The sequence below is a fragment of the Acipenser ruthenus genome, chromosome 3 (assembly GCF_902713425.1).
Source record: "Acipenser ruthenus chromosome 3, fAciRut3.2 maternal haplotype, whole genome shotgun sequence".
Classification (NCBI taxonomy): domain Eukaryota; kingdom Metazoa; phylum Chordata; class Actinopteri; order Acipenseriformes; family Acipenseridae; genus Acipenser; species Acipenser ruthenus.
This window is the reverse complement of record NC_081191.1, coordinates 32,076,986-32,093,119: the sequence shown is the minus strand read 5'-3', so window position 1 is coordinate 32,093,119 and position 16,134 is coordinate 32,076,986. Positions and strand designations below refer to the sequence as shown.

Here is a 16,134-nt window from a genome sequence, read left to right as displayed (position 1 = left end):
ATAATAACCAGCAGTTACATGGTAAAAGTACAGGTAAAATACCATCATTGTCTCAAGAAAAGTATGTTTAATTTTAAATCTACTATTTAGATAGCTGGAATTATTTAAAATAACTATTTCATTTTAGTGTGACACAAAATACGTATTTACATGAATATATATGCTGTGAGGAGACAAGCCTCCTCATTTTGCGCAGCAGCTACATTGTCACCAATAACAGCAACCTTCTGCACTCATAACTTTCCAGTTTCCGGAGGTTCCCGTAGACCCCGATCCCTCCCACTTTCCTCTCGGTTCCACTCGAGGATAGCCGCTGGTGCTGATTTGTATTATCCAAGATGGAGGACTGCTACTGCTGTTAGCATTGAGGAGTGACTCTGCCCGTGTGTCCCTGGATACGCCATACAGCCCAACAAAAAGAAGACACACATTTCACGCGAACGTTAATACGTTTTGAAAAGGTGCTTTTGGGGAATTGCATCTTGCTTTCCAGCCATGAGCTCTGGAGAAGGAGCAGAGGAGACTGCAAAGGACGCGGCCGACATAGCGGCGTTTTTCAAATCCGGTAAGCAAAAAAACAGAAGAGGCGAGCGCAGTTTCTGCTGCTGCCAGTGTGGTAATGTGGAAGGGACATTGTTCCCGAGCAGCGCTGCACCGACATACAGCTGTGAGTGTGTGGGGTGGGGGAGGTTAATCGTACACACAGGGAATTCACATTTATTTGGGAACTACCAGACCACAAATATAATTATATTCCGAAGAGTGGCAAATGTCCTTATTTTTTTACTGTTTTGTATTTCTCGTTGGAAAATATGTTTTTTTTTCTTGTTGTAGTGGTATAGCATTGCACTGTGATATGATTGTACATTGCAATGTACGTGCAAGACGAGTATAATACGTGTATGCATACACTATTTCATACAAGTATTTGGATATGGTGTTTGATTGCAAGTTCTTTATTTAAACATACAGCATATATTGTATTTGTGAAACGTTTTGGAATGTGATATTTGAATTGGACGTTCAGAGGTATAGGTAATCACACGATGCAATTGTTCATAGATGCATTTAAGTATAATAATAATTGTAACAATGGAAACAAAAACAATTTGATATCAATAGTTTGTAGCGTTCGTCATATTATAATTCAGAAGAGTTGATGTTAAGATTACTGTATAGGCACAGTGGGTTGGATCAATACAGATAGTGGATACAGCAAGAGAATCATGATGCGCTTTTTATTACATTCATGTTTTTAGCTTAAATATAATACAGTATATTTTAAGTCCTATTGTATGCATGTTTGCGATGTATAATAATATCAAATGTGATAGGCGGCTTTAGACGTTGTTTTATTTGCATTTACTCTGTAAATGCGCACACATTTATTAAACAAAAAAGGGTGTTATTGTAAAAGCTGCAGTTTTTGTTATTACTATTGAATGCATATTGTGAAGTTATTCAATTCCAAGACATTTTATAATTGGAAATGTAGATAATTTAATGAACAAACTGTCTGGAGACAAATTGCACAATATTGTCAAATTACGAGATCTACAGCCAGTATGACCTGCGAATATAACAAATGGCTATACTAGTACGACTACTAGTTGTTTTATTTTGGCAAGCGTCATGTTACAGAGCGCTTTATTACAGTTGCAAAACACAGGTCATCTGTTGTGGCTCAGTACAACAATACAGTGAGACTGAAATACCTGGGCTGTTAACACATTTTCAAAACGGCCATACAAATGTTTTTTTTTTTTTTTTGTTCTATACACGAACATACTGTAGTGTTGAAAGCCCATTCGTCCAATCCCATTTATATGTATATCAGCGCCACAACATCCTGACGAGTGAATAGTATGTGAGTAGTAGGCTACTGTAAATACATAAGCAGTAAAACTGTCTCATATAATTTCTATTGTGCTGCTAGTGGTGGTGGTCCTTGATAAAGCACCCCCACCCACCCTTATAAGCCTCTCCTAAACCTTCTCTGTTTCACAGAGGACATTAAAAGGTTGGATGAAAACCTGGGCAGTGTGCACCATTGCAGGACTAAAACTACTGTATATATGTCAGGATTAACATTTATTCAGATGAAAGACAGATGTTTTCAGAATCTGATAGCAGGTTTTGGTCATGCAGCAATGGAATTACAGTGGCGTTGGAAGCTATTTGTGACAGTCAAGCACAGAGTGTTTTATTTAATTCTCTAAGGTACATACAGTACAAGGGATGTGTGTCACACAAATAAAATGGCTAACTTTATTATTTTTACAATGTATTTTAAAATGTACTGACAGGTTGGATCTGGTCATCCAAATGGTCAGTTTCCTTGTGATACTTGAGTCACACATTTTGAGAAGAAACCTTTTGAACAACCGCTCAATTCTTTGTGTACCTTGAGGTTTTTTTTTTTTTTTTTTTGGCAGCTCAGCCAGACTACAAAGAGAGAGTTCCTCTTTTTTTCTTTTAAATAACACTCATGTTGGGGGGGTGGGATAATTATCAGTTGCTCAGTTAAGTCAAATATATCTGTTTATTTCAGCAGCAAGAGCTTCACCACCTGTAACATGCATTAATAGTGCTGAATGAATGTCCATTTGTGCCACAGAGATAACTGAACAGCCCAAAACTGAAAGGTTTCAATGGTTTATGGAATAGAGGATGCAAAAGTTTAATAGCCAGTATCCAAACACTATACAAATAAGAGCAGAAAGAAATGTTGTACACTAGCATGATAAACAGATTTCATTTTCAAAGTACAGAGTGCATGAGCATACAAAAATATATAGTACATATCCACATTGTTTGTTGTCTACCTCAGGGAGCAAGGTTATTTATTTTATTTAATGTTAAACCATTTAAAATGGTTATACATTGTTTTTTTTTAGGGTGTTGAGATCTGAAATAGGAGTGATGATACACTGTCATTGGTAGGTTTCTAAGCACTGTGCTGACATTTGAATGCAGATGGGAATGCGTTTGCAATTCCCTGTAATGACAGTGAGAAATCAGTGTGATGCATGAATACAAAGTAGCCTGGAACTGAGCAGGACACGATCCCAAAGAAGACCAGCCATATTCTACTCTGTGTGAATGAGGAGCATGTGATTTATGGATCTTATTTTACTGCAAGGAGAATGGCCAACATACCTGTATTACCATTAGCACCGTGAAAGGCCACAGGAGCATGGGACAGCATTGGCATTTTTAAATTGCTGTAAACTGCTTTAAGAAGCTTTAGGAGGCACACCCAGTGGCCATTATTTGTTTTTATTGTAATATCTATTTCAGTTGTGGTTGAACAAAAAAAAAAAACCAAAAACGTTTGTAATAATTTAGCAATAAAAAACTCTCCAAATCCCATTGATGAGCAGCAACCAACAGACTTAATTTAGGAGATTGTGTTTCACAATTTAGGAATACTTCTAGTAAAGAATGACTAAGCTTCAGTGACCTTGTTCTGAACTGAGCCATCTAGTCATAGTCTGTGTGTAATGAGGTGGTTGATAAATATGTTTTATAAAATATTGCTATAACCAGGGGTTCACATGCGAGTACCAGCAGAAATAGTTTGAGCGCCACCTCATCTGTATTGCTGGTTATTACATTATTTATTTATTTTTTTAAATAATTTGGAATCGCCAATTTCTTATTTTCTCACCAATTTGAAATGTCCAATTATTTTTATTTTAACCTGGCTCGCCGCTGCCACCCCCGCCGTGACTCGGAAGGGATGAAGACAGACACACGTCTGTGTGCCGTCAGCCGTCCGCTTCTTTTCACCTCAGAGCTACCACGTTGGAGAACCACGCAGCTTACAGGCAAGCCCACAGGCGCCAGGCCAGTCTACAGGGCTCGCTAGTGCGTGGTGAGCTGAAGACACCCTGGCGACCTAGGCCCTCCCCACCCGGGCGGCGCTTGGCCAATTGTGCGCCGCCCCCTGGGAACTCCCGTCCACGGTCTGCAGTGGAATAGCCTGGGCTCAAACTGGCGACCTCCAGGCTATAGGGTGTATCCTGCACTTCCTTTACCGCATGCGCCACTTGGGAGCCCCCGGTTATTACAATTTTTAACAAATCACCCACATTCTCTTTATTTTAATAGCCTACCACCATATTCCAACCCTGGGGATTCAAAAGTAAAAACCAAAACACTTTGTCACTTTATTAGTGTTGTTGAACATGTTGGCTTGATGGCACAACAGTATTTAACTGAGGGGAAAATTATATTAAAGTGTAATGCTTATGTAAAAAATTTTTTTTAAAACTCTTCTCATCCACGTTCAGTTTGAGAAGTGAAGCTTCACAATGCCACTCCCCGTAACTGCATCCCACTTTTCTGAATGGACTGCTTAATAGAGATCCCTGCTATCATTGGTTGTTTCAAGTGCCCATTAAAAGAAAATGATTGATGTTATGAACTGGAGTAGTTCCAACTATTGCTCTCCATTTTGTAAAAAAAACTTGACGCAGCCAATGAAAGCACTAGCAGGGAGGGACTCTTTAGTTAAATTGGAACCCTGAGACTGAATAGAAAACACTGAGTCTCTGGGAAAAATCTGGAGGTTAGGCAGGTGTGGGTGAGCGTGAGCACCATCTTTGCCTTTATGAAAAATGCTTTCCTATTAAAAATGTTCTGCCGGTATGCCTTTGTGTCTCAAAAACAATATGGAAGTCTGCATTTTTTTTATTGGTGCGCATGAGTACCTGCGTACTTGTTAAGTGAACCCCTGGTTATAAATACAGTATAATGACAATCAAGAGCAGGAGTTAGGCCATCCGGGACTTTGTGCAGTACTTTACCGTTAGCAGGGATAGAAATAATAAGCCTATTGCATTGCAGTTCATGCCTTTCCAAGATTTGCTGTTAACTTTCTGAGCCATGATTTCGAAGTAATAAGCATGTATTAAATCGGTTCTTGAAAACAGCATTTTTTGGTGCTTTTCAGACATTCTGGTTCTTCCATTCCAAAGCCTTCCTGACGTGGCCCTCTCTTTTTCTCTGTATTGCTGTGGACCTGGCAGTATATTAAGAAAGATAAAGGGCATATTTATTAACATATTATTATGAGCATACAACTGTAGTCTTGGATGGTTGCTTTGCATCAGCAATCTGGCAGCAATACCTGCACTAGTGTGCTTGGAATATACTCTGCAGCAATGCACCCATGTTTCTGGCGACCATGCCTTTTTAATCATGCCTTTTTGAATGCAGTCTTGAGTTTAGTTGTTGGTGCGTCTATGTCTGTGTGTATCCTTGCATAAACAATGCAGTGACATGTAGGCAGTCTTCGCGTCAGGTAAAGATGGGGGGGGGGGGGGGGGGGATACATAAATAATAAATACCATTGATGTGACATGGAGACATGATGTGAGATATTGAGCCAGGAAATCACATTGGTTCAATACAGTACATGCAATGGTGCTAATGCTTTATTCATTTTGCTTGGTTCAGGTACCTGTCATGATGGTCGGGTGAGTCATGGTCATGATACACTGTGAAGGAATCAAAGCAATGCGCTTACTGCATTGGAAAAATGTGTTGCATTCGTTCCGAGACCCTAGGGCTTTGAAGGAGGGAAACAGTGAGTCATGTTGGGGGGAGAGAGAGCTGTTGTGACTTTTTAAATAAATAAATAAAATGTTACTAATGCTCGAACACTGAATTGGAATCATACTGGGTTACAGTACTTATTAGGGCCTACAATATATTTTCTATAGCCTCTTAAAGGGAATGAGACTGAAGTCATTAAGGTTGATGTTTGGTATCAAAAAAGCTGCATGTAGCAGATGACTCGCAAGCCAACGGATACTGTAACCAGTTCAATGCACTTTGTGTATAATGACTGTTCAGCTTTGCTCAGATGTACAGTATATTTGCAATAATGCAGTACTGTTCCAGCTTAATCAATTCCTTACAGACATATGCTTTTCTGGTTTACATCTATTTACAATTATTGTGCAGATAACACGCCACAGCTTGTAGGTGGATGGTGGGCAGGATGGGAAATTTGATCCAGGCCAGGACTGACATCCAAAAAGTCTCGACACCTCGTATACTGTATACAGACTTTATTAGCAGCGCATTGAATATCTTGGAAATCGCTTGTTAGATCTTGTATTCCGTATCTGTAACTCCTTTTGCTCTACTTTTTCACTGAACAGCAATCAACATTCTTATCCTTTGCTAGGCATACAGTGCCTTGAAAAAGTATCTGCCCCCTGTCTGATTTGCTGCATTTTTGCATATTTTTGACACTGAATGTTATCAGATCTTCAACCAAAACCTAATATTAGATAAAAGGGACCCTGAGTGAACAAATAACACAAACATTTGATACATATTTCATTTATTTATTAAAGAAAGTTATGCAACACCCAATGCCCCCTCAGACTCAATAACTGGTTACGCCACCTTTAGCAGCAATAACTGCAACCAAACGCTTCCTGTAGTTATTGATTAATCTCTCACCGCGCCGTGGAGGAATTTTGTCCCACTCCTCCATGGAGAACCGCTTCAACTCAGTGACATTTGTGGGTTTTCGAGCATCTCAATGGGGTTTAGGTCTGGACTTTGACTAGGCCATTCCAAAACTTTAAATTTCTTGTTCTTCAACCATTCTGATGCAGACTTACTTGTGTGTTTCGGATCATTGTCTTGCTGCATGACCCAGCTGCGCTTCAGCTTCAGCTCACGGACGGATGGCCTGACATTCTCCTGTAGAATTCTCTGATACAGAGCAGAATTCATGGTTCCTTCAATGATGGCAAGGCGTCCAGGTCCTGATGCAGCAAAGCATCCCCAAACCATGACACTACCACCACCATGCTTGACCGTTGATATGAGGTTCTTACTGTGGAATGCAATGTGTTTGGTTTTCGCCAGACACAATTGGGCCCATGTCTCGGGGGGGGGGGGCAATTACTTTTTCACACCTGAAGATTGCATGTTTGATTACCTTGCACACCAAACAAAAGAAAGAAGCACCAAACTTTGGTGTCGTTTTTTCTCTCAGACTCCCTCTATATACTACTACAACCCACAAATAAATCTGACCAAATACAATGTGAAAAATGTGCAAAAATGAGACAGGGGGCAAAAACTTTGTCACGGCACTGTATGTGTACCTTATTTTCAGAGGCCCTGGCAGTACAGATGACACCAGTCATTCTGTAGATATACTGTAGATAAAAGCCATGATATATTGAAAAACATGACATACAGTAAATCTTATGTTCAGTATTGGCTATTGAAATAGAATGAAACAAATTACAGTAGTGTTTTATTTTATGTATATATGTTAACCTCTTACGCCCTCTAGTCCCGCGGGCGGAACACAGAACTGCACGTAAATATTATATTTCATAACTCATTTGTAATATTATTACAAAAGCAAAAGAGAAAAAAAGCTGACTCAATATCAAAATCGTTGTTTTCCTACCGTCAAACAGCGAAGGAATTTTTCAAATCCGTCATTTCACCGCTGAGATATCCCATTCCCAGTGTGTCTAGTACCCCCATGCTTCCAAAACAAATGCGATCGACTAGCTTGCGTTTTGCTGCTCTGGTCTTACAACCTTGATGACGGTGAAGTCTCCCTGATCACATTGTAGGGGAGGTCACAAGCTTTCCATTCATACCTTTACTTTGTTTGTAGCCCAATCCATTACAGAGTAATCAATGTGCAAACAAACACGCCCACCTCTTGAATGAGATAAGGGGAAAAAAAAGCCTTTCAAAGGCTAATTCATGTGGCAATGGGTAGCATGTGAGGTGCCAGAAGTTAACATCCCTTTTAGAACTTAGTGTATCACTGGACATAAAGATTTACACAATGTTTATTTTTGGAGAGGTTTGGGTACCCTTGGGCTTAGCTTTGATCCTTTTGTTCAAACAGTTCCAAATTTTTACCCAGTATAGTAGACATGTTGGTGAATCACTGGAAAATCTGGCTCTTTTCATATGCTACAAGTTGAAAAAATGACTATAGAACATAAAAAAATGAAAAGCGTTTGTTTTTTTATGTATTTTTTCTGGATATCTCCTTCCAGTGTGGTACTGAGTAAGACTTATCACACCTGAGGTTTTAGTCTTGCTGCCCAAGGGGTTACCTTGAATTCAAGCCCTGAACCATGCCTGTGCTGTCTATACTTTGGAAGATATTGTGATTTATTTAAGGGCACAGCCCCCCAGGCGGAAATTGTCTGTGAGGGGCTGGGGTTTTAACAGGTTTTAATCAGATAAAAATAGCTAAAATTGTAAAGGATTTTAATCAACAAAAAATGCAGATACACAGTTTTTGTCAAGGATATGACTTGTGAACGGGGATACTACACTGAGCATTGCCTGCAAAGGAAGTAATACCACAGCACTTTAATCTGCAGTGCTGGACCGAGTGAGTGTTTTTATGACAAAGGTCTAAATTGCCCCTCTGTTTGCTGTGCATGGTACATTATCTGCCATTTACTATGAAACTGTTGCAGAGAAAAACATGTTTTTCACTTAATAACCCCCCATCCAAATTTTTTAAAATAATAATAAGATAAAATAAAAAAAGCACAAATCCTCTTTATCTGAAATCTGCTGTACTGGTAATTTGATATGAGACCAGATACAAAAAACAACTTCATGTTTAATGATGCAAACTTGCATTTTGTTTTGGTAATCAAGTGTTTCTGATGATAAAGTTCAATTGAATCTGTCACGTGCAGTATTCGGGGAGCAACATGAATATTGCTTAAATAAAAAAAAATAAAAAAACACCTCAATAGATAATGTCTCTGCCAGATTTAGAAATGTAAGTACTGCATTTGCTTTTCCTTTATCCCGCTGTACTGCAGTGTGCTTCTTGTAGATCATGTACAGAACAGTGTTTAAATCTGATTAGATTAACCAGACGTGGAATGGAGAACGCAGTGAGATGGAGAATGCACACCTCCAGTCCTAAACAGGACGTGTTGTAACTTGTGAAAAGGTCAACTTTCACTTGCTATGCAGCAACAATGATCTGAGAAGCGTGCTGGGATAAGCATACTGTACCACATTACCGTAATGTGTGGAATTCAATGACAACTGTATTCATTATTTTAAAAATAATCAGCTGTGAGTGATGCCCCTAGTGTTGATAGGGCCAGTTGGTACTGCACCTGTAACCTTGTGGGCTACATTATTGCTGACTGAAGGGCTTTTTTTTTAAAATCTAGTTTTGTGACCGTGTCTTCTGATCACACCAGGAGGCTATGTAGAACAGGATGCAAATATCTGAGCGCTCTGTAATTCCTGGCTTAATAATATTACTTTTAATAAATAATTGAGTAGACTTTTTTTTTTTTTTTTTAATTACATAGATGGCAAAGCGAAGCGAGCTAATAAGTAGTAGGCTAAACAAGGTAAAAACACAAAATACACACACTGTGTGTGTGCATTTTGTAATGCATCAATGACAATAACAATTGTTGAATTCAGAATAGTATTGTAGCAATCTTTAAAAAAGACATAACTAAAGCAGGGTTAGACAATAACACTCGCTCTGCGCCAATTTTACATAGTACTGTTACATATGGGATTACTACAGCCATGGTTATGGCTCACACACACTTAACTGTTGACAACCCTATTATTTTTTTCGGGATCTGTGGCATTCAGGTCATGTTGCTGGGTAGAAACACAAAACCACTGTTCTAATTTAAAGTTTTAATTAGTTATCTCAATACCATCAGTCATTCTGAATGTTAAACGCAAGCTTTCAGACTCTTGACTGACCTCCTCTCGACCGAGACGTGTGTACGTGGAATAAAAATATAGTGGTTAAAGTTATGTCTTCAGAATATGAACACGTCGCAGCTATACTGCTTCATTGTTAACACAATAGCTGTCCATCTCTATGAATTTCCTTATTCCCACCCTCCTGAGCCATTGATTTGTCAACATTTAGACTGAACCCGCCCCTAAGATCCGTAGCAAACAACTATTGGTCAGAAAGCGGAATATAATTATAAAGTCTTGCATTCGTTGTGTCTGCACTGCAATGAAATATTATAATGCAGGTGTCTTTTGAGACAGGATAAAGTAGGACAGTCAGACAAAAATTGAAAAAGATAAACAGGTTTGAAATTGTGCGTTGTTGACTGCCAAAAAGCACAGCAATCGCAATGCTTAGAGTTTGGAATTCATGAAAAAAACAGTATGTAACTGGAGACAAAACAAAGACAAATTAAAAAATATGGTGAAAGAAAAACGAGCTGGTAGAGGAGGAAAGTGTTTATGACCTGATGTAGAAAACATTTTGTTTGAATGGAGTACTTTGAATGAACTTTAATACGTACTGTAACTTGTTCTTCATGTCAGTGCAACGCAGTGGTACACTTGCAAATTATGTGTATTCTTATTTTAAACACAAAGGTGTTTTCCTAAAAATTGAAGTCTCAAAAAGGGGGGAGCGACTTTTACGCCAGTGTGACCCTTGGCCTTCTCAAGTAGTTTTTAACCAACTTGTTGTGAGGGAAGCAATGAAAGCAAAGGTGGTATTGCACAGCAAATGTTGCTCTACTAACATATTGAAAATGGACAAAGCAGCATGTTTATAACCACAGTAAGAGCATCCAGGAAATCGCTGACAAACTCAATAGTCTAGAGATCAGGGTAATGAGGAGCATAACAAATGATTCCTTTGAATGGGAGGTGCCCTTCTTTCTCTCCGGTGACTGAGAGTATCATGGGACTCTCTGGCAGACGTTGGCTGTTTTGTGTCTATCTTGGGAATTTGGAGTGAGTCATGTCTTTTTGGGTTGTGTATTAAAGGGTTAGCCCTTAGGCAATTGGCCTACAGTGACACTTGAGCTGCTACACACACAAACAGTAATATTTGTGATGTTTTAGTAGAGTCAGAAGTAAGGGTAATGCACATCAGAAAAAATGTATTTGCGTTTTATCAATTCTTCTGTAGGTTGAAGAATATTATTTTTTTTTTTACAAACTATACTGCTGCCTTGTTTAGGTCCAAGTACAGATTTTTTTTCCCCCCCAGTATGTTAAGAACACAGCTACTGTATTGTAACGTGAATGATTGCAACACATTTGTTTTAGTGCAATGCCTATATATATATATATTTTTTTTTAATACATTTGAAATACAGTAATTATGATGGTTAGCTATTGACATAGTCCATTGTCTTGCAGATAGTTCCTCTTGTGCCAGAGAGGAGTCATTCTTGTGTTGTAAAGAATAAATGCAGATGTTTACCTGGCCATGTTGTATAAGTACAGTGGAAGCTTGTGCATACATGGGAAATGTGAAAGACTTGGCCAACATGGTACACACACATGTGATGCACAGTTAGTTGTCATTTTAAAGGGACATGTGACAATTTCACACAAATACCCTCTTTCTTCAGAGCATTACTGATGGTCACGGGAGGAGTTTGCTTATTTCCCTTATCCACTAGGCTTTTTGGGGGCATTTTATCAGTATTCCATCTTGGTAAGATACATCTGTAAATCTAAATGGACCTTTCCTGGCTAAGGATGAACATTCCCTTTCCACAACAAAGATATTCCATTCCAAACCTACTGTAGTCGGAACCTGTGATGACAAAATACAACCCAACCCCCAATATTCTGCAGCAGTTCTTTTAAGGAGTTAAAACATCCTGTGACACACTGAGCCAGGTGACAGACACTGTCTAATAACAACTTTATTCCTTATCACCTGCAATCTGTGCTCAGAAAAGCACTGGAAAGTGCTTTATTCCTGGGGCACTGTAAAACTGCCAGGACTGGGGGAAGTGTTTGTTCCTTGCATTCTAATCCAATGGATCAGTCCGCTGTATCCTCTCTGGAAATATATATATATATATATATATATATATATATATATATATAAATGCACACAGTACAAGTGCCAGCCTTCTCTACTATGTCCTGTTCACCCAGAATGGTGGTACACATACATACAAGAAATTGGTACATCAGCTAATGAGGCTTAAAATTGTATTTTACTAAACTTACTGAAAAGCACAGATACTTGTTATTTTGTGTCTGAAAATGCCTGTTGGGCACAAGAACAAGTCAATGTGAATAGACCAATCATCTAATTAAACTGAAAAAATGAGGGAAATTGTTATACAAGAACAGCGAAATGTTTTTGTCATGGATGCACGCCACAAGCAAGCATTTTATGACCATTTTAACCACACTGTCTTTTAAAGTGCTATAAAAAATTTATTTGAGACAGTAGAGTGAAAAATTGAATGTTTTAGTTCCACACCCTTGCCAAAACCTACTACAACATTTTCGTCCTAACAAGACAGTTTTTTTGTAAGATCACAAAATTTACAAAAACAAAAGTGAAAAGATAAGTTGTTACCTTGGGTACCATGGGGTAAACATACAGGGATTTTTTTTTTTTACAATTTAACATTTGTAAGTGAACTTATAATTATTATACTAACCAACTTCATATATTGAAAATGTCAACAGGTTGCATAAAAATACAAAAATGTATGTATGTATGTATTTATTTATTTATTTATTTATTTATTTATTTATTTAAATTAAATACATATAAAATTAGCTTAGATATAAGAAATAACATCACCCCTACTTCCTAATCATTCAGCAAATGCATTTACATAGTTACTATAATACAGATTTAGATGTATAAAGGAATAAAATAAATATGTATATATAAAAACGTCATCCCCTACTTAATACATTTGATCAGTGCTGGGGGGTCGTGGGGGTACTGCTTCCGTACTTCACATGAAGAATATGGAGATATACATGTGTATAACCTATACAAATAAGCAAAGAATACAATAACCGTAAGAAACCCTTGAGAGATAAATAATGAAAAAAGAGGTGAAGAGAACCTCTTAACACTGTGCTAAGGTGTCAGCATTTTACAATTAGATGTAATTGGAACCGTTCTTATTTTTAGACCCATATATAAGAAATAATGTAGCTAAACATTTGTTTAAAAGATAACTCGATCGCAACAAACAAAGGGTACCTGTGATCTTCTTTTCTTTTTTTTTTTTTTTTAAATTTAGTCATTGCCAAATATTTTTATTATTTTCTCCCAATTTGTAATGGCCAATTATGATTTGAAGCTCAGCTCAGCGCTACCACCCCTGCTCTGACTCAGGAGGGTGAAGACAAACACACACCGTCCTCCGAAGCGTGTGCCGCTTTTTTTCACACTACGGACTCACCATGCAGCCACCCAAGAGCTACAGCGTCGGAGGACAACGCAGCTCTTGGGCAGCTTACATGCAAGCCCGCAGGCGCCCGGCCAGACTACAAGGGTCGCTGGTGCGCGGTGAGCTGAGGACACCCTGGCCAACCTAACCCTCCCTCCCCCCAGGCGACGCTCGGCCAATTGTGCGCCGCCCCCTAGGAGCTCCTGTCCACGGTCGGCTGTGGAATAGCCTGGACTCGAACTCGCGACGTCCAGACTATAGAGCGCATCCTGCACTCCACGTGGAGCACCTTTACTGGATGCGCCACTCGGGAGCCTTGCACATCTTTTTTTCCAAACGGATGCACTTCTGTTTCAAAACCTCTCATTAGCTCTTAAGCGGCTGCAATAGGACAGTGAGACGAGCTGATTCTGGACCAAACCATTCAATATATGAGAAGGGGGAGTGAGGGAGAATAATAATAACAGTAATAATAATAATAATGACAGTGTTTTAATCGTGTGTATTAGTGTATGATACTGGTTGTGAAAATATGTACAGTATTTGTTTATTTATTTGTCTTTAATATAAATAGCTGTAAGTCTAGTTGCTTTACAATAATACCTCAATACCTGATTGTCTGAATTTGTAATCAATTGATACACTTGTTAACCCTTTCAAATACCATAACTACTAGTGATAAACTGCGGTCCTGTTGAGTGTGGGGAAACTGGTACTGCAGGTGGTGTGGTAGGGTTGGTTGGGAATATCACAGAATTAATTACTTGCACGTATTTGTCCTGAAAAGAAACTCTGCAAGCGATCTGGGAATATATGGGTCTGTGAGGGACAGCTGCAGTACCAATCAAAGCAACTGTCTTCAAAGTGAACAGCCTTTCAGTCAAGCTGTACAAGTAAAGAGAGATGAGTCTGGTAGGTTTTTAAAGGGTTCGACTGTCTCTGAAGTTTGGTGCAGTTTAGTGACGGAATGCCTTAGTTACACAGCTGAAGGAACACATGGTGTGAAATTGAACATGGCTGATGACGGCTACTTAAAGACCACTAGGGCATTCGGAAATAGACAAAGGGGTTAATCTCAACTACACCTGAATTCACAGTAGTTAATGTATTTGGGAGAGAGGGGTGCTTGTTGTTGTCGTAGGTACTTATTCTCTGGTGAAGGTTCAAAAAGCAACCTTTTGTAAAGGTACTGTACTGTCAGCTCAGCTGAGAGAGACGGGGTTGAAGTGACTGGAACATATTGTGGTTCTGTGTCCTCTTGCAGAGTCTCTGTAAAGAGACTTGGAGCCTTTGATCTTAAGATTCAGAGCATCTGCTGTCTGCACTGGTTTAGAAAGATTTCTGTATTTATTGCACCACAAAGATATTAATAAAATGACAGTGAAATTTAAAAGGAGGCCACCCAATTTAAACTTTTATGGGATTTTTTTTTGTAACTGGTACAAGCTTGTTTTAAAAAAAATTAAGCCTGGCATAGCATTGTGTTTTCTATTGCCAAGAGTACATTTATTGAGGACTTTGCACATTTCACCCTCTGGCCAAGTTTAATTGCCAAGCCTTGAAAAGGCTAGCCTTGAGTTGAATGGAAGCAAAGGTTAGTGCCTTGCTTACTGCATTCAGTTCCTGCTGAAGGTTTAGAAAGAAAAACAAAAAAAAAACACACATCACCCATTGTCCACAGATTCCTCTGCAGATTGACATCACCAGTCCTGTTTTTCACTTTGTGATACTAAAAGCATCCAGTGTCCATGAATCTGAGGAATAGGGCTCAGGGCAGCTAAATCTGTCATGACTGAATCAGGTGTCAAACAAGGCACATTCACAGTATGGATACTAAAGTTAATTTGAACACATTTCAGTAACTCCAATTTTGGAATACTGGAAAAGGCCTGATAAATCTAATCTAAGTACAGCACAGTTTTAGAATTTGTATAGGCATCAGGCAATTTCATTGCCTTGAATCCTCTACAGTAAACTGTGTAATCCACAGCAAATCTGGCATGTACTGTACTAATATTCTATTGTTTTCCAGAAAGAGTAGTATAGTGAGGATCTATAGTGCATTGGAATGGCTACATTATTTAGAACATCTTAGCAAGATGTAGATTTCTATTCTCTTGGAATACAAATTGACACTGTATTGACTTGACGTACTGTGTGGTAAATTAACATTCTTGGAGTGCCACTATTACTGTTTGAACAGCATTCAAGTGGTTTTGAATAAGTACAGTGTGCACTCTGCACAGAAAAGTCAAGTAGACACAGCAAGCTAATTGTTGATTTTAGTCTGTGTCCAACAGACTTTTTGTTTCTTTTATGCAAGTACTGTATCTTTACAAATGTATTGTCTTTAATTATTAACTCTGTTTTTGGGTGTTCTGTAAATTATTAGATTTTTTTTTGTCCAGTTTTGTTCACTTCTAAAACTTAATTAACATCCTTTTATTTTGTAAATTAGGAATTTAGTTCACGCTTTCATAACCAGTACATCACTATCTCCAAACCTAGTGTACTGTTTTTATGGAAGGAAGAGAGGTAAATATGTTGTATTTACCTAACTGTATTTTCATGGACCAGGGGTCTCCAACCCTGGTCCTGGAGAGCCCCTATCCAGCAGGTTTTATAGGTGTCTACATCATCAGTGGCTAAAGACAGTAGCTCTCCAGGACCAGGGTTGGAGACACCTGCCATAGACAGTATAGTGCAATAGAATGTGACTTCAGCAACCATCGGTTGTAAGTTGCTACTGTCTGGGCCATAATAATCATTCATAATAACTGAGTGTATCTGTTAATATGTCAGACTTTCATTTCAAAATATTTATATTGAAGTGCAAGGCTACTCAACCCTTATTAGAAGCTTAATTGGTCCAATGAATCAATTTAGTGTACAGTTGGAACAAAAACCAGGAGGTACAGCGGCCCTC

The 16,134-nt window shown here is 38.6% G+C and overlaps 1 protein-coding gene across 7 annotated transcripts in view; it reads left to right on the top strand.

Annotated features, from left to right (window-relative positions):
* Positions 1 to 234: 234 nt before the first annotated feature.
* The window catches only part of LOC117394896 (triple functional domain protein-like), a 189,950-nt gene continuing 174,050 nt past the window's right edge, over positions 235 to 16,134 (top strand). For 6 of the 7 annotated variants that reach the window (XM_059012805.1, XM_059012802.1, XM_059012803.1 and 3 more), the window contains exon 1: positions 235 to 565. In XM_059012805.1, coding sequence (XP_058868788.1) covers positions 496 to 565 — 70 coding nt within the window. In that variant the 5' untranslated portion in view covers positions 235 to 495. The remainder of the gene's footprint in view (positions 566 to 16,134) is intronic. The other variant, XM_059012807.1, reaches the window with a different exon arrangement.